At 36.2% G+C, this 20,232-nt stretch overlaps 2 protein-coding genes across 3 annotated transcripts; both read left to right on the top strand.

Annotated features, from left to right (window-relative positions):
* Positions 1–1,377: 1,377 nt before the first annotated feature.
* LOC111195721 (zinc finger protein 37) lies at positions 1,378–7,023 on the top strand. The gene is made up of 2 exons (XM_022683600.2): positions 1,378–1,522; positions 3,994–7,023. Exons 1-2 carry the CDS (start codon positions 1,507–1,509, stop codon positions 5,610–5,612), a joined length of 1,635 nt encoding a protein of 544 aa, XP_022539321.2. The 5' UTR covers positions 1,378–1,506; the 3' UTR covers positions 5,613–7,023.
* Positions 7,024–11,587: 4,564 nt separating this feature from the next.
* LOC103034080 (zinc finger protein 782) lies at positions 11,588–17,881 on the top strand. 2 transcript variants are annotated; one of them, XM_022683607.2, is made up of 2 exons: positions 11,588–11,693; positions 15,373–17,881. In XM_022683607.2, the coding sequence occupies exon 2, from the start codon at positions 15,705–15,707 to the stop codon at positions 16,953–16,955; it is 1,251 nt and encodes a 416-aa protein (XP_022539328.2). In that variant the 5' UTR covers positions 11,588–11,693; positions 15,373–15,704; the 3' UTR covers positions 16,956–17,881. The 2 variants fall into 2 exon arrangements, with proteins under 2 accessions (XP_022539328.2, XP_022539329.2); XM_022683608.2 differs by having other exon boundaries at positions 11,598–11,677.
* The last annotated feature ends 2,351 nt before the right edge of the window (positions 17,882–20,232 follow it).

Genomic DNA, 20,232 nt, shown 5'->3' with positions numbered 1-20,232 from the left:
ACAGCTAATATAACAAATCAAAGGGAAACCCAAATGGCAAAAGTATGTCTATATGTCTATGAATCAGTTTTTAATTTTTTCATCTCTATTGCATTAAAATATTATTGAATTCTAATGCGTGGAAACAAAATAATTAAGGCGTGAAAACGAGATCATTAAGGTGTGGCCACAACTTATTAAGGCATGGAAATTAGTTAATTAAATCTAGCTGGAGAATAATAAAGCTATGTCTTAATTAACTTCCTACACATTAATAAGTCATGACCACACCTTAATTATCTCATTCCCATGCATTAGGATCTCGTTCCCACACCTTAATTATCTTGTTTCCACGCCTTAGGATCTACTAGGAACCACTAACTATATATTGCGATATTAGCAGAATTCTCATTTCATTAAAGCATTCTATATGGTATTTGTTTTGTTTTTTTCTGTAAAACTTTAGGGGTATTTTCATACAATTTTTTGTTTTCACCTTGTGGTACACTTTGGTTACATTATTATTATTATTATTATTATTATTATTATTATTACTATTATTATTATTATTATTATTATTATTATTATTATAATTATAATATGTGTATAAAAGTCAGAATCTTGGTAGGTTAGTTTTTTTTTTTGTTTCTACTGAATGTTTGAAACTGTTATACTATACAAAACTTTTTTTATTTTGTTTATGTAGTTTAGCTAGCTAACTAATAGTTAGCCAACTAATTAACTATGGTAGATTTATCTGATTAAAGTAAATATGTAAACAGCTAACTAATATTATGACAAGTATTGTATTGACTCTCAGAGTAACCTAAACCTAATCAAATATTATGTACAGTTTTCATCAGATTTTTTTTAAGTAATGTTAAAACAATTGAAAACTAATAGTTATAGGTAGCTGTGTGACGGAGATGTGCTTAGCTGTGAAATGGTAAATGCATGTGGATGGTGTCTAATCACTGTGTGTAAACTTTATGTAGAAAAACAAATGTTGCGCTTCTTCAAAAAGTAATAAAGTAAAATAAAAAATAAGATTTGTCCAAAATAAAAACAAAATATTTACCTCATACTAGGAACAGAAAATGATTATTTATTAATTTATTTATATATATCATAGAAACATGATGTAACATATAAAATGAATGCGGGTCATTATTTTTGACCAGTGTTGTGCATTAGAGGAGTTGTGATACAAAAAGGGTTTTATTTAAAAAGTAAGAAAGGCAAAAATAAAATAAATATGTATTATTAGTATTAAAAACAAGTTAATTTATGAATACATTTAATACGGAAAAATAAATTAATTTATGGCAAAGATACAGAAGATTCTTCCTCCACACCTCTAGGGGGAGGTGAAACCCTCAGTAACTGCTGCTCTCCGCAGCGCTGCAGAGAATCACAAACAAACCCGTCTCTGAGCATCCAGACTCTCCTTTCTCCACTGCTTTAAACCTTTCTACAGCTAATAATGACGCTCTGGAGACCAAATCAAACCCACACGGCTCTGGGAAAATGATGCACAGATTTTGTGAGTAGCACAGACTTGTGATAGAGGTGATATTACAGCTGCAGCAGTAGCGGCGTCGGTAGAGGAGGAGGAGATTTGTGTTTTATTTATGTAGCCTGTCCGACCCTCACTGAAAAACACTCAAACCATACTTTCATTATTATTATAGTTCATTATCCAACTTCCCGTAGCTCTCAGTGAAAACGAGCACAGTGGAATCGACTCTGAGCGTGTATATAACTGTTTTGTGTGTTTTTCCAATCTAAAATCCAATCTAGGGTTTTGTATTACCAACTGCCAGGGTACCAGACCTGGACCTGTGTTCTAGTTTTTCCTGATCATTATTTTTTTCCCGGTGCAATCTGGACTTGCGGTCATCGTTTGCTTGAGTGTCACAACTGTGTAAAAAAATATAATAAAATAATTTACAACTGTTTTTTATTCACCTATATTGCTTTAACTTTATCCTGATACAACGATTTAGGCTAATCACATATCATACCGACACTTCTACTGCATGCAGCATCTTCTAATAATTTGTATTTTTACAGTTAAACATACACTAACTCGACAGAACACCGGAGCTACGAGCAGTAGCTAAGATCTATAGTTAACTAGCTAGCTAGTCTTTTCTCAGATGACAGATCTGCCCACTCTCGGTATTTTAATCTCAGTGTCTTCATGAGGTAGAGTCTTGAAGTAGGTACTGGAGGTGCTGAACAATAGTTGCTGCTTTTCTTTCACACTGTGAAGCTCCAGCTCATCCCAAAGTTCAGGGGATTCGGGAGGGCAGACGCTTAAATTGTTTACTACCTATTTCCATATGTGTCTCTTAATTGTATTCATGTATTTAAGATGTATGTAAAATGTAGAAAATAATTTGAATTAAAGAATTAAAGAAAAACATTGAATGAGTGTGTCCAAACTTTTGAATGGTGCTCTATAAGTGAGCTCCCATGTATTATCCCAGATTATTATTATTATCCCAAAGGACATTTAACAGCCTCTCTCTCTCTCTCTCTCTCTCCCCCCTCTCTCTTTCTCTATCTATCTATCTATCTATCTATCTATCTATCTATCTATCTATCTATCTATCTATATATATATATGTTTAAATATTTATCATTTTTCTTTATTAAAATTTAAAATTAAATTGGAATTTAAATCTAATATAAAAGAATAAGTGTCAGATGATCAGTCTGATTTTATTTGTATTCGAAGGTGGAGCATATCCATAATCCATATTTCAATATAAATAAAAAGTAATCTACCTTTTTAACTTCTGAGCACTAGCAAACCCATGTTTACATAGCTAAATCTACAAAACAAAATACACACATAAACACACAAATAAGAGATAACAAATGTAATAAATAAGAATAGTATGCACAATATATGAAAAAGGGAAAGAGTCCACAACTTTGCAATAGACTGTTTACATGTGCAAGGAAAAGTGCAGTAGAGTATTTAGATGCGCAAGTAGCTTCAAAACCAATACCATGCATGTGCATTTGCGGTTTAGTCGTCAGTCTTCTTTCTTGCTTCCTTTCTTGCATTTTTATATTAGGTTGTTTACTTTTTTGGTACCACTTTAAAATAAGACTACCTTTGTAAAGGGGTTATAAATGGTTTACAATTAGTTTATTAATGGTTACCAATTAGGTTGTAAATGCCTTAAAAATCATTAATAATCAGTTATAACACATACGTAGAAAGGGCAACAATGACCTGTTGTTTGCCAAATAGTGAACCCATCGCCATCTGTATTGTTGCCCTTTCTACATATGTGTTATAACTGATTATTAATGATGTTAAAGGCATTTACAACCTAATTAGTAACCATTAATAAACTAATTGTAAACCATTTATAAACCCTTTATAATGATAGTCTTATTTTAAAGTGGTACCACTTTTTTAATAATTCAGTTCAGTGTTTAGACGATTCCAGTTGAAAGGTAATTGCATTTAAATGAGCTGTAAATGCATTTAAATGCTATTTTGTTTTCATTATATTAGTGGCATAAATCTTAAAATCAAAATATTATTAATGTTTATTATTATATTTCTGGGACAATATGTCATTCAAAAAGATGGTCTACATTTTTTAATTGACAGTTCAATATAGGTGATATTGAAATAGATACTGATGCTGAGTCAGTATCACAATATTTGTTTCTTATGGCACAGGATTACATTAATAAAGAGAATGCACTCAAAACATAACACATAAAACATAATGTTATGTCCTTAATTATATAAATCTTTTACAACCTAGACTTGATTTTTTTTTTTTTTTACAAAAAAGACAATCCTGTACATTTAAGACATACTGCTAAGAAAATGCAATGACAGTATGTTTTATGCCACTTCCACTCATTTCATAATTGATGTCTCATTCATTCATTCATTTGTTTATGTATGCCTTAATTTGATTAATTATTCTTTGATTTGGCAGTGTTGTCACCTGTGTGCTTCTGTTGCTTTTCTTTCAGCTCCTCTGCTTGGCAGCAGTGGTGTTCAGGAATCTGAGGATGAAGCCCTACAAACTGCAACCCCTCCAGAGAAGAAGCGGAACCCCAAACAACAAGCAAAACATAGTCAAGATCAAGATCAAAACATCACAACAAATCAACAGAGAAGAAGAAGTTGGGTTGAACAGGCAAAAAGGCCACAAACAAGTCCACATCAGCACACTGGGAGTGTTAAAGAGAAGGACAAGCCTAAAAGTGGACATGTGCCTAAGCAACTGGAGACTCATAGGTTCGTCAGCCCATCTGTAAGTGACTCTGAACCACAAAGTGGCATTTCAAAAGCCACTCAAAAGACAAGAGGTCGACCAAAAAAAATAAGGCAAGCATTGGATATATCAAAGGGATCAGGCAAGGAATTTAAAACAGGTGCCACTAAAAAAATAAATACAAGAAAAAGACAGAATGATAAACATATACAGACACAGACTGCTTCTGACCTTGAAAATGAGGGGGTTCCTGCCAAGAGGGCAAAGAAACCAAAGGGACCAACCTCTCAATTTTCAAAAAGTGCTACAAGCCCAAAGCATAGTTTGTCGGACTTAGAAGACTCAACAGGGCAACAGAACTTTGAAAGCAGTTCTCCTGATTTGGAAGACGACAGATCAAGGGGTAGTAGCAAATCGGAGCATTGGGATGAACTTGTTAAGGATAACAATGTAGATTTATCTAAAACGTTCAAACAGAGCAGAATAAGCAAGCACATTCCAAAGGACTCGTCCAGTTCTTCTGAGCTAGGTAGTAATAAAAAGCCACCAGTTAAACGGCTCATTAAAAGAAAGCCCAAATTGGAACATGTTTCTCAGGACTCCAAGAAAAGTGAGAAAGGAGAGGGGATGCGCAGTAAAACAGGTCCGATTGAGTGCAAAGTGTGCAGCCGGTTAATTAGATGCAAGGCTGTAATGGAGAGACACATGCTCACACACACTGGTGAAAAACCGTTTGAATGCTACGACTGCGGCAGACGCTACACCAGCAGCTCCAACCTGCGCATCCACCAGCGGAGCCACACCGGCAAGATGGACTACTCCTGTGAGCAGTGCGGCCAGAAGTTCACACACCTGTCCTACCTGAAGCGGCACCTTCTTAGACACTCAGACAAAAGGCAGCACATGTGCGACCAGTGTGGCAAAGGCTTCTTTCAGAAGTACCACCTAGAGCGTCACCTTCTGGTGCATTCGGGCAAAATGCCCTACGCTTGTGACAAATGTGATGCCACTTTCAACCGCACGGATTACCTGAGCCTGCACATGCGCAACGTGCATCTGAGCGAGGATGGGGAGAGAGAGATGAAGGCCAAGCCTAACAAGCCTTTCAAGTGTGACATTTGCGAAAAAGCCTTTTCCACAGGTACCTCCCTAAAGTCGCACTGGCGTGTTCACACAGGGGTCACTCCGTATACTTGCGCCATCTGCCAGCGCAAATTCAAGCAGTGGAGTCAGATGAATGCACACGTGCGCACCCATTCGGGTGAGAAGCCCCACACCTGTGACGTGTGTGGAATAAAGTTCTCACGCAAGAACTATGTTCGGATCCACAAAGAAAAGAAACATTTAGCAAATAATGTTTTCCAGCAGAGTTAATTTTTTTTTTATTTACCAGTAGATTTTGTATATTTTTATTATAATTTTTCACATAAAATGCTAACAAGCTTTAGCTTTTGTTGTTAAAAGTGATATAATTTGGACATTGGAAGTTATCCAAAAAGATTATGTCAAGTTTTAAAATTATTATTTTTTTGGTCAAAAATTTCTTACAGTAACAACTTTAATACATTTATCTTTAATGCTTACAGGCTCTGCATATCTTACTTCAGAGGGAGTTGAAATTTTTATGATTAGTTCCACAGTACAGAGATAGAAAGCTGGAATCAGCTGGAACTGCTACGAATAATTAAATTGTTTTCAAGGGGTTGAAATAAGGTGTAGTGCTTTAGAGAAGCTTGCCAAATTAGAAATATATATTAAAGCTGGGGTAGGTGATTTTGTATTGGGGCATATCTGAGTGTCTTTTTTTTGTGAACCTAGATCAGTTAGGTAGGTAGGTTGATCGATAAGTGGGCCAATTATTCATTTATATATTGATCTGGCATTTTCCTCCAGTGCAATTTTTTGCAATCCTATGGCCTCCATGGATAGCGATTCATTTTTGTTTTATTATGTATTAATTACCATAGTATGTTGGAGTGTAGAAATACACATATTTTTTTTTTATAGATCACCTACTCCAGCTTTAAATATAAAGCTTCAGCTTCAGTGTACCAGGTTCACTGGTCGGTTTGTATCACAAACACAAATAATATTTCTCAATTTTAAATGTCAATCAATAATGCCAGTTCTTAAGTAACCTTGTTCACATGGTCTTACAGTGTAACCCATCTGCAGAAATATTTTATGTATCCCATAATAGAAGTTTGGTTGGCTTTAGTGAGGTGAGTTTAAACAGGGTTCATTCAAATTACTACCATTAGTAAAACCCAATGTGAACTCAGGTCAACAGTAGTGCAAGCCCTAGGAGTGGCTGAAATGTAAAAATCGCTGTGTACTTCAGGCAGGAAGGTATCCAGTCACAAATATATCAAAGTTAAGAAAGCTAACCCAGCATTTCTCAGTCCTGGTCCTGGCATCTGGCACCCACCTGATCTTTCTTCCTTTAGGTATTACTGTTTTTACAGACCCCTGCAACTCTGAAGCGATTGGTTTATTAACTTAGTTGAATCAGGTTTGCTGCGAGAGGGAACTGCAATAAATATCCAGGACAGAGGGCACCAGGACCAGGACTGAGAAACACTGATCTAATATAGAGCCTACTTCCACCTTTATATCAGACAATAACTGCAAACCACTAGAGGGAGCCCGCGAACCCAAAATGAAGGTGAATGTAGTTAATCTGCTAAAAACTCAAATATAGTAACTAACCACTTGGCCAGAATGTGCTTTTAGATAAATAAAAAATGTAGTAGAATAAAGTATTTTGTCAAAAAAGCAAAGAAAACGTACTTGTATGTTTCCATTTTCTATTGCAAATGTATTAGGCAGTATGCTGACTGGTTAGTGAACAAACATTTTATATTGTTCAGTGTTCAGAAAATGAGTACAGTTTTTTGTATAAAAATTACTAAACATTTAAAACTTTGAACACATTTATCTTTAAACTCACTCTGAGCACTCTCTGTGAGACTAACTATAAGAAAATCTTTAGTGTGTGTTCTCTAGAGATTCTCTGATTTAGCCTTCTGTTTATTGGGTAAAATGCTAACAGTTAATGACAACACAGACTTACCTTGGCAGTGTCTGGTCTTTCTGTTAATTTTGATTTGCATACAGAGACATTCATCACTACACGGCCTAAGTGAGAGATTGTGAGCAGACAAATATCATAAGTCAGCATTTCTTGTGCTTCAGCCGTAGCTGTAGTGTCACACAGTTATCACTTTCTATACAATACCTCTTTCTGTTTGTGTCTTATTAAATCAGACATTCACACAGAATTGCCCAACGTCTATCTAAGGACATTGCCAACATTTTATATAAAAATCAGGCCTACCCACTTAACACTGGACTGCATTAAAGAGGACCCCGGTGAAAATTTGACTTTTTGTGTAGTAAAACATGATAAAGAGTACTAACCTTTGTTGAACGGCCCACCTCTGTCCGGAGATAAGGCTACGCTACGGGTTGTAATCAGTGTTTTTTAAGAAGCTTCTTGTGCACTTTTAAAGTTTTAAATGTCAGGGCTCTTTGGATTCTACCAGTGAGGTGAGGAGCTGTTTTGAGCCAGGATAACGGTGTAAAAAGCGATTTACCTGCAGGGGTGATGCACCAAAGCGCTCGTTGTAAAGATTGCTGGGCAAAAAGCACAAAATGATTGGATCTCCGAGAGTGGAGGTGGGCTATTAAACAAAGGTTAGTACCCTTTATCATGTTTTACAACACCAAAAGTCAATTTTACACCAGAATTCTTCTTCAATTCAAATGAGCACAGTAGGTTATCAGTGGGCTGCAGTACCTGTAGCGACCTGTAGAGGGAAGCACACTCATAATAGTCTGCATCCCAACATGACAGCTTTCACCTGCTGCTTAATAGAGACTTCATGGAAAAATCCGTTAATCGTTTATTTTTCTAGTGATGCTAAACTGCTTTGGTCAGACATTTATAATTGGTTCATATTGAAAATGGATAAGATGCCTTATAGTATTTTAATTATAATGACGGTCCATTATATGGGCAACTTGGAGACAATTATTTCAGATACAGTTAGTCGTGTAATTAAAAGTAAAAGTTACAACCTCTTTTGTCCCATGTATACAGACTTCTGTAGAAATTGACTACATTCATAAAAAAAAGGTCAAACGTTTTTAATGTGACATTTTGATTTTGCGTGCTCCCCATATGCCAACATTCTAGTTATAGCTTTTTAGTGATTGGTAATTTATTGTATTAATTTTTTAAGATAAATGTGTTATGTGGAATAAGGATTTAAAAAATCTTATAATTTCATAATCTAATAGTGGTTTTTTTTACCTGTTTCTTTTTTCCTTTTTTTTTTTTACAACTAAGATGAACCTGTAACGTAAACGTGTGTATAAAAAAGTCAGATAATTATAAATACGAATTAATATTGCCAGTTAAATGTGTGTAGTCAATATTTATTTTGACCTTGAATGCCATACAATTATATTTAAATGTATGTAATTTAATTAAATTAGTTATTTGTTGTAACATCATTTGAATCGAAATCAATAATTTTAGGTGAGCCTAACCTAAGATTTTTAACATTAGTAGCGCTGTATGTTGTTGGTAATGCATGTATTCACACATTAATCAGCAGATTACTGTAGAAGAACATGAAAAGAGCACATATGGTTGCATGAACTTCAGGTTTTTTTGCGGTTAGTGTGCCTTGCATAAAAGAGCACAACATGCGGAAAACGCAAACACAGAAAACGCACAGAATATGGAAATGCATAAAATATAAAAACGCACAGAATAAGGAAAAATACAGAAACGTACAGCAGACAGAAAAGTACACAAAATCAGAAACACCCAGAATAAGGAAAAGAACACAAAATGTGAAAAACACAGAAAAAGAGAAGCACACAAAATGTGAAGGGGAACTTTGGTGCTGTCTTGCACACAGTGACGCTGCAAGATTTACAGTTTCGTCAAGTAATGATAATTATCTTAAGTAAAATTTGAAAAAAAAAAAAAAAAAAAGAAATGTTAAAAAAGGCCTCTAAAAGTCCTTTAAAACATGCGTAAATTGTCAGTCCAATGTATCTGCTTATCACTTACACTGTATGCCCATTTTGTTTTCTTTTTGTTTTGACATTATAATATCGCCATTGTATGGAAGCCCATTCCCGCCACCTAAAAAAAATAAATAATCCAGCAAAATGTTTTTTTATTATTATTAAGTAAACTGCTATCTCAATATTTTGAGATACTAAGTCAATATTTTGAGATACTATCTCAATATTTTGAGATACTAAGTCAATATTTTGAGATACTAAGTCAATATTTTGAGATACTATCTCAATATTTTGAGATACTAAGTCAATATTTTGAGATACTAAGTCAATATTTTGAGATACTATCTCAATATTTTGAGATACTAAGTCAATATTTTGAGATACTATCTCAATATTTTGAGATACTAAGTCAATATTTTGAGATACTAAGTCAATATTTTGAGATACTAAGTCAATATTTTGAGATAGTATCTCAATATTTTGAGATACTAAGTCAATATTTTGAGATACTAAGTCAATATTTTGAGATACTATCTCAATATTTTGAGATACTAAGTCAATATTTTGAGATACTATCTCAATATTTTGAGATACTAAGTCAATATTTTGAGATACTAAGTCAATATTTTGAGATACCTTAAATGCTGGCTGAATATACATGCGGCCACCTGTAGATAATGACCTGGGAATTAGGCCAAAAGTGAGAGCAATAACGTTTTAATTCATATTTAATTTTATTTACATTATATTTCACTCAGAGTTAAACTCTGTCCCTCGCATTGTGTTCTCCCCTTTATTCAGAGCGTTTTCACAGCACTTTGCTTACATGCTGTTTTTTACTGTTAAAATGCGACATCTACAGGCGGCCGCATGAATGTTCAGCCAGCATTTAAGGTGGAACGGAAATCTGAATAAGACACTGGCGAATAAGAAGCTAACTTCAGCCTCGTCCAAGATCCGGAGGCTTATTTTGATATTGTGTGATTCCTCTAAAAGTTCCAATAATTCATGATTTGTGAATCCACGTCTGAAGTAGTCCTCAATGATGGTATCCATTTTGCATCTTTGTCTCACCTGCTTCTGTCTCTGTACAGCCTACTAGTATCTCAAAATATTGAGATAGTATCTCAAAATATTGACTTAGTATCTCAAAATATTGAGATAGTATCTCAAAATATTGACTTAGTATCTCAAAATATTGAGATAGTATCTCAAAATATTGAGATAGTATCTCAAAATATTGACTTAGTATCTCAAAATATTGACTTAGTATCTCAAAATATTGAGATAGTATCTCAAAAATATTGAGATAGTATCTCAAAATATTGACTTAGTATCTCAAAATATTGACTTAGTATCTCAAAATATTGAGATAGTATCTCAAAATATTGAGATAGTATCTCAAAATATTGACTTAGTATCTCAAAATATTGACTTAGTATCTCAAAATATTGAGATAGTATCTCAAAATATTGAGATAGTATCTCAAAATATTGACTTAGTATCTCAAAATATTGACTTAGTATCTCAAAATATTGAGATAGCAGTTTACTTAATAATAATAAAAAAACATTTTGCTGGATTATTTATTTTTTTTAGGTGGCGGGAATGGGCTTCCATACCATTGTTCTTTACTGTGGCAGAACTGTTTAATGAATGACTGGTTTTCTACCTCCACACCGCTGGCGGGGCATCGCCCACTAACTGCCCACAAAACTCCGCAGCGCTGCGGAGAAACACAAACCAGAGCTGTTTTATAGCGAGACTACCCACTTCTTAACCCCCACCCGTCATTAAATGGCTGCTTCCACTAGAGGGAGCCCGCGAGGGAGTCCCAAATGAATGGGAGTGAACGGAGCTAAACGGCTAAAAATTCTTAAAAATTAAAAAATAGTATTAAATTACGTGTGCGAGATATTACTTTAATTTTAGAAACTATTGTCCCAAAAAGCCAAAAAATACAGATATATTTTCTTTTTTTTTCTACAGCAAACAGGTTTTAGGCCATGAAGGCGCTAGCATTATTGCTACTACTGTGTGCTGGCTGGATGGTGAGCTGATGCTAAAGATACCGCCATAGCTCTTTAAAGTCATACAACTGGACTTTAAATATCATATATTTGATACTGAAACATGTGATATTGGTCTGCGTGGAAGAAATGAGAACATATTTCAGTATAAAAGCGGTCGAACAGTTATAAACTCTGATTTTGATACGTTGCTTCATATGAACCCATTCATTTTGTACTCGCTCTGGAGCGCCCTCTAGTGGTGTAACAGAAGAGACCCTTAATGGTCATTCTCTTCAGTGGAGAATCTTCGTCTGTTCCTTCAAAGCTTCCAGCAGCCAATGATGACGCTCCGGCGACCAAAATAAACAAAACGTCTCCGAGAAAGTAAGACACAGATTGTGTGAGTAGAAAATAATAACTTTACTTACAAAATAAAACTTATAAAATAACTTATATTACATCAAAGGATAAGCAGCAGAGCCTCGGGTTTTGTGCTGCAGCAGCAGCAGCAGCAGAAACACAGTTTATCTATAGGCAGCTAACCTGGGTTATACACTACCAGTGGCTCTCAGTAGCTGAATAGTCATGGTTTTGGTGTTTTGGGGTGTGTGAATGCTGTATTTCTTGTCTCTTCAGTTGAGAATTTCTCCCATTTTATGGATAGGGTGTCGATAGGTGTTCTGCCAAGTTGTGCTAGCTTGTGATACTGTGCTACCCTAGTGCAGTTTTATAAATATATTGGACAATGAAACTGAAACACCTGGTTTTAGGCCACAATAATTTATTGTCCTGACGGTCAGTTCTGGTGAAAACAGGAGAGTTGAGGTGCACATTGAATTCTGCCATGATTTGGGCAGCAGTGGTTTTATGTTTTTTTGATACAATCCGGGTTAGCACCCAAACATCCCTTTCAGACAGTTTCCTCTTACAGCGTCCACAGTTAATCCTGTTGGATGTGGTTGGTCCTTCTGGGTGGTATGCTCACATTACCCTGGATACAGTGGCTCTTGATACATCACAAAGACTTGCTGTCTTGGTCACGGATGCTCCAGCAAGACGTGCACCAACAATTTGTCCTCTTTTGAACTCTGATATGTCACCCATAATGTTGCAATATTTTGAGCAGAACTGTGCTCTTAACCTGCTAACTGAACCTTCACACTCTGCTCTTACTGGTGCAATGTGCAATTAATGAATATATATATATATATATACATATATATATATATATATGTATATATATATATATGTATATATATATATATATATATATATATATATAAGTAAACCATACTACAAAGCCCTCATCAGAACCTGCTCCCTGCAGAAGTGGAGAGTCTAAATCACTGTATCAGGGTGAAGATAACCCTTGTGTAATCTTTGACCCCATTTAACCCTCTGCAGCATGGTGTTGCCCTCAGGCAACAATACACATTTTTTGATTATTACACTGTCCTTTAGTTTTCTAAATATGTAAATATTTTAAGGACCATTTTGGCAGGTTGTTTTGTATTTACCTCATAAACCAGCAAATTTGTTGCCTCAGGATAACATTATGCAGTTAGATATTTACACTAAAGCAGGGGTTCTAATTTTAGAGTGATATATAAACAGGCACTCAACATTTTCTTTCATTTTTCTCCCCAATTTACAGGGCCAATTACACAATCCACTCATTAGGACCCCTATTACTAGTGATGCCCCAACACCAGAAGGGTGAAGAAGAGCATATGCCTTCTCAGTTACATGTGAAATCAGCCACCATCTCTTCTTGAACTGCTGCTGGTGCAGCATTGCTGAGTAGCATCACAGCGCACTTGGAGGAAAGCGCAGTGACTTGGTGCTGATACATCAGCTCACAGACGCCTTGTGCTGATCAACATCACCCTTTGGGGTGAGGTGGGGAGAAAGCGCCATCTACCCACCCATAGAGAGCAAGGCCAGGTGTACTCTCTCAGGGCTCCGATAGCCAATGGCGAGCTACGTGAACAGGATTCGAACCAGCGATCTTCGGATCATAGTGGCAGCCCTTAACCCGCAAGACCACTTACAGCCATAGAGGGTTAATGTTGAATGTCTTTGAAAACAATGTTGACATAATTACAGGGCTTTACATTTAATGACTGTTCCTAATTTAATGAGAAAAACAAAGAAAACGTAAAATTAACTTTGTAATATAACAGGACCTCCAGGGCCTCTGAGCTCTTTGATTATCCACCCTAGATGCTCTTTAGGTATACAATGGCATAAAAAGTTTGGGCACCCCTGATAATTGACATGATTTTTCTTTATAAATTATTGGTTGTTAGGATCAGTAACTTCAGTTAAATATATCATATGGCAGACGAACACAGTGATATTTGAGAGGCGAAATTAAGTTTATAGGATTTACAGAAAGTGTGCAACAATTCTTTAAACAAAATTAGGCAAGTGCATAAATGTGGGCACCCAAACAGAAAAATTACATCAATATTTAGTAGATCCTCCTTTTGCAGAAATAACAACCTCTGAAAGCTTCTTATAGCTTCCATTAAGAGTCTGGCTTCTGGTTGAATGTATTTTGGATCTTTCTTCTTTACAAAACATCTCCAGTTCAGTCAGATTTGATGGTTTCTGAGCATAAACATCTTGCTTTTAATCACACCACAGATTTACAATAATATTCAGGTCTGGGGACTGAGATGATCATTTCAGAACATTGTTCTTGTTCCTCTGCATGATTTCTCTAGTAGATTTTGAGCAGAGTTTAGTGTTTAGCGTTGTTGTCTTGTTGAAGTACCAAGCCCCGGCGCAACTTTAACTTTCTCACTGATTCTTAAACATTGTTCTCAAGAATCTGCTGAGAGTGACTGATATCCATGGTCCCTTAACTTTAACAAGATTCCCAGTACCTGCACTGATCACACAGCCCCACTGCATGACGGAACCACCACCAAATTTTACTGTGGGGAGCAGTAAATTGTTTGTCTTGGAATGCTGTGTTCTTTTTACGCCATGCATACCGCCCTCTTAATAACTCAATTTTAGTTTCATCAGTCCACAGCACCTTATACCAAAATGAAGCTGGCTTGTCCAAATATGTTTTAGCATACTTCAAGCACTTCTGTTTGTGGCAGTTTTTATTCAACAACTACATATACTGATGTTTTTGATACACTTTTGTTTTTTTTTGTTACAATATTATTTTATACAAAATAATATCTTGATATCTTTTAAATTCAGTATTTTGTCATATTGCTAAGAATATTGCCAAATCGCACACCCATAATCTAATCCAAAAATGTTATAAACATATCCTCAGGGTTCATGTCCTATGCATGAAGTAATCTGCCTAAACATGTATATCAATACATAAACAATATACTAAAGTTATATAAACTATAAATATTGTGTATCGTGAAATTGTCTTTAAATATTAGCATTAATTATTTTTAATACTTAATATTTACCACCCAGCTTTATCAGTGTGGAATTATATACACCACAGGTGGTGGCTTTTATACTGTTCTTTTTAATATTGGATTTATTTTGTATCGACTTAAATTAAGAAATATATTGTGATTGTGTATTTTGTAAAAAATAATTGGTGACAGGCCTATTTCTTAACTAACCTATTTAAACAAAAGTATATGTTTTCTGAAGAAAGAAAACTGAGAAATATTCATTGACCAGCCTCCATGTATTTACAATTGTTTTCCATATTATAATCTTCACTGAGTGTATAATCACAGACTGAAGTCCTATATCTGTTTTTCACCCTGTTCTTCAATAAACAAAACCCTCAGACATGTACTGCATACTGAGTGTAGTTAAAGAACTGCAGCATGCTCCTATATGTTCAATGGAGATTAAATGTGGATATTGAGTGTAGAAACAAGTGGATGGTGTTAAAGCAGTGGCCAGTTTGTGTATATATATACTTAATTAAGGGACATATGTATGCATATGTTATCAAGATGTTTTGTTTATCTTCATACTGAGATTCAGTTTCAGTTGCAACATTGTACTGTCAGATTTTCTCATTTTAGTTCTGAAAACACTATTTCTACTCACTCACACCTTTCCCGTCTTTCTTTAAGCTTTTCTACATGGGAGCACTGACGATCAGGAGTCCAAAGAAGAGCCCATAGAGGATCCACCCCCTCCAGACAAGAGGCAAAACCACAAACTTCAAGCAGGATGGTGACAGCACCTCAGTTGGGGAGAGGTCAACCAAACAGAGCAACAAACAAAGTAAAGCCTAAAAGAGGAGGTGTGGCCAAGCAACCGAAGAGTCACATGTCTGACAGACCAGCTGCAAGTGACTCTGAGATACAAAGTGTTATTTTGAAAACAACACAAAATCGAAAAACAAGTCCAAGTAGAGGAGGTATCAGAAAGATCTGATCAGGAGTCCGAAATTGGTGCCGATATGAAAGGGGATACCAAACAACGACAGAACAGGAAACATATCCCAACAGAGACTGGTTCTAACACTAAAAATGAGGGTGTGCCTGCCAAGAGGGCAAAGAAACTGAAGGTACCAACCTCAAAAACAAGGCACAGCACTACTCCAGCAGGTGCTTCAAGCCCAAACCACAGTTCATCTGACTTGGAAGATGCAGCAGGGCAAAAGAAAACAGAAAACTCTGATATGGAATATGATGTCTCAATAGGTAGTAGCATTTCGGAGAGTTGGGATGTACCTGTTAGTAACAATGAAGTAGAATTTTCCTCATTGAAACAAAATACTAAAATGCTCATTCAGAGCAGAAAAAGCAAGGACTGTTCAAAGGACAACACTGAGAAGCTGCCAGTGAAACGTCGCAACAAAAACACACTTAAGCAAAGGACGTATGTTTCTCTGGACTCTGATCACTTGGAGTGTCCTATAAGTGGTTTTTCAGCCAGACCACTGATCAAGAAAAAAGAGAAGAGTAAGGAGAAGCGCAGGAAGAAAGATCCAACCCAGTGCAAACACTGCAGCCGGTTAATTAAGGGTAGGGTTGCAATGGAGAGACACATGCTCACACACACTGGTGAGAAACCGTTTGAATGCTACGACTGCGGCAGACGCTACTCCAACAGCTCCAACCTGCGCATCCACCAGCAGAGCCACACCGGCAAGATGGACTACTCCTGTGAGCAGTGCGGCCAGAAGTTCACACACCTGTCCTACCTGAAGGTCCACCTTCTCAGACACTCAGACAAGAGGCCACACACTTGTGACCAGTGTGGCAAAGGCTTCATCCAGAAGTACCACCTGAAACGTCACCTGCTGGTGCACTCAGACAAGATTCCCTACACTTGTGACAAATGCGATGCCACTTTCAACCGCATGGATTGCCTGAGACTCCACATGCGCAGCGTGCATCTGATCAATTGCAATGAGATTAAGCCCAACAAGCCCTTCAAATGTGACATGTGCGAGAAAGCGTTCACCACGCGTACCTCCCTAGAGATGCACAGTCGCATTCACACAGGGATCACTCCATTTTCTTGCTCCATCTGCCAACGTAAATTCAAGCAGTCAAGTCAGATGCATTCTCACATGCGCACGCATTCGGGTGAGAAGCCCTATGCCTGTGACATATGCGGTATGAAGTTCTTGCGCAAGAATTATGTTCGGATTCACAAAGAAAAGAAGCACTTATCAAAAGTTTTAATAAGCACAGTTAAATGAATTTCATCCACCATTGATGGAGTTCAGGGAATGCTTCAAGGACGATTTTTTCTGTTTTTGTACATTTGTACATTTATTATCATTTTTTTATTAGTGGTGTCAGTCGATTAAAAATCTTCCTAAGACACAAGTTTTTATAGTGGACATTTAAATGTAAATAAAAGAATGAATGTAAGAAATGCAATTGTATTTGTACTGGTGGTGTCCATAAAATACTAGTATATACTTGTATGTTTGAGGGGAGATAAAACCAGTGTGGAGCACTAGAATAAATAATGTATGATAAATTGGATAGAGGAAACTTTTTTTTCTTTATCGTAAACATCTCAGCTTGGTTGTAAGGATTTCTGTGTTTCAAGCACGCACACCACGCGGACAGCAGGATGTTCAGACCAGATGAGTCCTAGGGGTGGAGTTCAGATTCTTGCACAACCCTGTACCACCCGTATACGAGCCCTAATTTACGGTGGGAGTTAATTTGCGGGAAAAAAACGCGTTACTGATTTCAAATTAATCATGTGCGATAACGCTTTAAAGTTGACAGCCGTAGTTTACATGTATTTGGCACCTGAATTGTAGTGTCTGTCAGTGGACAGTGCAAACCCGTTTTAGGTTGTATGATGACATTGATGGTCTGTTTGTGTTTGTCTCTACATTTTGTTAGTAGAGAAAGTTAGATTGTACGATATTGCCAATTTTAAAATTATTAGGGTTCAAGCACCGAAGGTGCGTAGAACCCTATTGTTTTTGCTAAGATTTTTCTTCTTCTTCTTATTATTATTATTATTCTTTTTCTCCTGTAAAAACAGTTGTGCAGCCTAAACCGTAAGTCATAGAGAAATGAAACTTGGTAGGTAGATGTAGGATCAGTGCATCTCGGTGGACAACAAAAATGGCACCGATTGGTCAAGTGGTGGCGCTATAAACAAGGAAATTTATTTTTCACAATTTTCTCAATAACTCAAAAACCATAAGACCTACATTCAAAATTCTTTTTTTGATGGATTCCTTGGGTCAATACCAACAACTTTCCAATTTGGACCATGCACTTCCGTCTATATAGATTTTGTGCTAATTTGCATAATATGCAAAACCTACTTTTGCAAACTAGTCCTAGGAATTTTGACCAATCCTGGCATGTTTGGTATCAAAACACTCGTGAGAGCATGCGCTTCAATATTCATTAAGAAAAAGTTGAAATATGTAAACAATATGGCCGCCATATGCAAATTAGTCCTTCCGGATATATGCCCCATTCACTTCAAGAGGTAAATTTGGAGCACTGTTTCTCAGCAACCGTGCAACCTAGCAAGTTGAAACTTTGCATGCAGAATCTATCATACAGCCTCTAAAGGATGTTCAAAGGGCAACTTAATCAATCAACATGGCTGAACACCATCAGCCAATCAGCATTCAGCAGACATTTTGGCAGGCTGAATGTTGCCCAATCTGGATGATATTTGGCAGTTATGTTCTTTGTAGTGACCTGCAAAGTGCTGAAACAATCTGCCCACTGGGGGGCGCTGTTCCAAAAAAACGAGTATATGTCAATCATGCTGTACTATTTTGACATCTAATTGTTTTTGCCATATTTAGTACAGTGGCTCTGACAAATTTCTCAATACAACTATGTTTAAAAAGTGCTTTGTTCATTCATAATTGCTAATTGTTTGAAAATAGCTATATTGAAACTACTCTCTGGATATTTGGCCTATCACCTCCATTTCAGTCTTGCTGCACACTGTAGAGTCTCTAGGTAAATGTTCATTAAAAACATTTGTGAAAATTTCACATACAATACTCTCCAGGCATCAAGCAATCTGTGCGTCCTTGGAATTTCTAACCTAAATTGCTGTAACTCTGCAGTATTTGCTGTAATCTCACAATGTTAAAGACCTCTGTACAATATCACTCTGATGAAGCGCCATTTAATACAGAACTAGATTAAGAATAACTTGACATTACATGTCATATCAGAACATTCACTCCTTTGTGCCTCTTCTCAACATTAATAACAGGTGAAAGACTTTTGATCATTTTAAATGTGACAGAATGTCTCCAATTGTGTTAGACCTTCTTACACATCACCATCCTATGCTCTAGTAGGCACCATTGTGCTAGTTGGTGCTTGATGAAGCGCCATTTAATTCAGAACTAGATTTATAATAACTTCGTAATTACATGTCATATCAGAACATTCACTCCTTTGTGTTAAGTTAAACTTGTTTGGTCAAACATTTCAGCTTGTTCTGCAAAGGTTCAAAGGTCAATCTGAATACCACTTTGTGAACATTCTGGTTGAAGCCACCTGATCAATACCAATAACATGTAGACACCTTTTGACTAGTTCTAACTCACTTAATGAATATCCTACAAAGTTCACTAGATTTACATGTGAATTTAAGCACTGATCAGGTTGAAAGGCCTCTGCTCAACATTAATAACAGGTGAAAAACTTGATAATTTCTAAATGTGACAGGGCATCTCCAATCATATTAGACCTTCTTACACATCACCATTCAATGCTCCAGTAGGCACCATTGTGCAAGTTGGTGCTTGAACCCGATGATTGCCGCTTGCGGCTATATTTTCTTTTTGGTTCTGTCAAGCATGTCTTTTATAAATTTCTCTTTGACAGGTACAGACTCCCCATCCCTTTACTTCAACAGTTTCACAACTTTTACATACAACTTCACAAATAAATGTTATAAACACTAAAAGGTCCAATCCCAAATCACACCTTGCCCCTACCACTTAGCCCTACAGCTGTTTCCATTAAAATATCTAGCTATTTAAACAATCCCAATCCACCTTGTTATCTACCTGAGATAAATGCCCCTAAAAAAAGTCACATTGACATCAGTGACATCACATCTTCATGCTTTTTTTTTCAAGGGATGGAAGATGCTTGGTGCATGTTCAGTAATTAATAAAATATTAATTTCATTTAATATTTCTTATGTTGTCTCCATTCTTAGCTGAGGTAAAGCTTAAACTGTGCACTTTGTCATGGAAAAATGTCCCAGTAATTAGAGTATTTAAAAAAAAAATTAAATGTTTGTTTGAAAAAAAGAACAAGGTCAAGATGAACAATTCAAAATATCTGCAACTGTAAATCTATCACTGTTTTCATTAAAGGACAATTTTCTCTAACCTCCCTGTCACTGTCCGCCTTGTCATGCAGCTTGTCATGATTAAAAGTGATTGGGAAAATAGTTTTTGTGTATAGATTCATGTGTAATAAGAAGTCTAAATACATTTTTTCTAAAGGTGTTGA

This window comes from Astyanax mexicanus, chromosome 10 (genome assembly GCF_023375975.1).
Source record: "Astyanax mexicanus isolate ESR-SI-001 chromosome 10, AstMex3_surface, whole genome shotgun sequence".
In the NCBI taxonomy this organism is placed as follows: domain Eukaryota; kingdom Metazoa; phylum Chordata; class Actinopteri; order Characiformes; family Acestrorhamphidae; genus Astyanax; species Astyanax mexicanus.
The sequence above is the reverse complement of the archived record's forward strand: the minus strand, read 5'-3'. Positions and strand labels throughout refer to the sequence as shown.

What these genes read in the sequence shown, in the direction of transcription:
- LOC103034080 (XM_022683607.2), top strand. Translation starts at nt 15,705, where the DNA reads ATGAAAGGGGATACCAAACAACGACAGAACAGGAAACATATCCCAACA.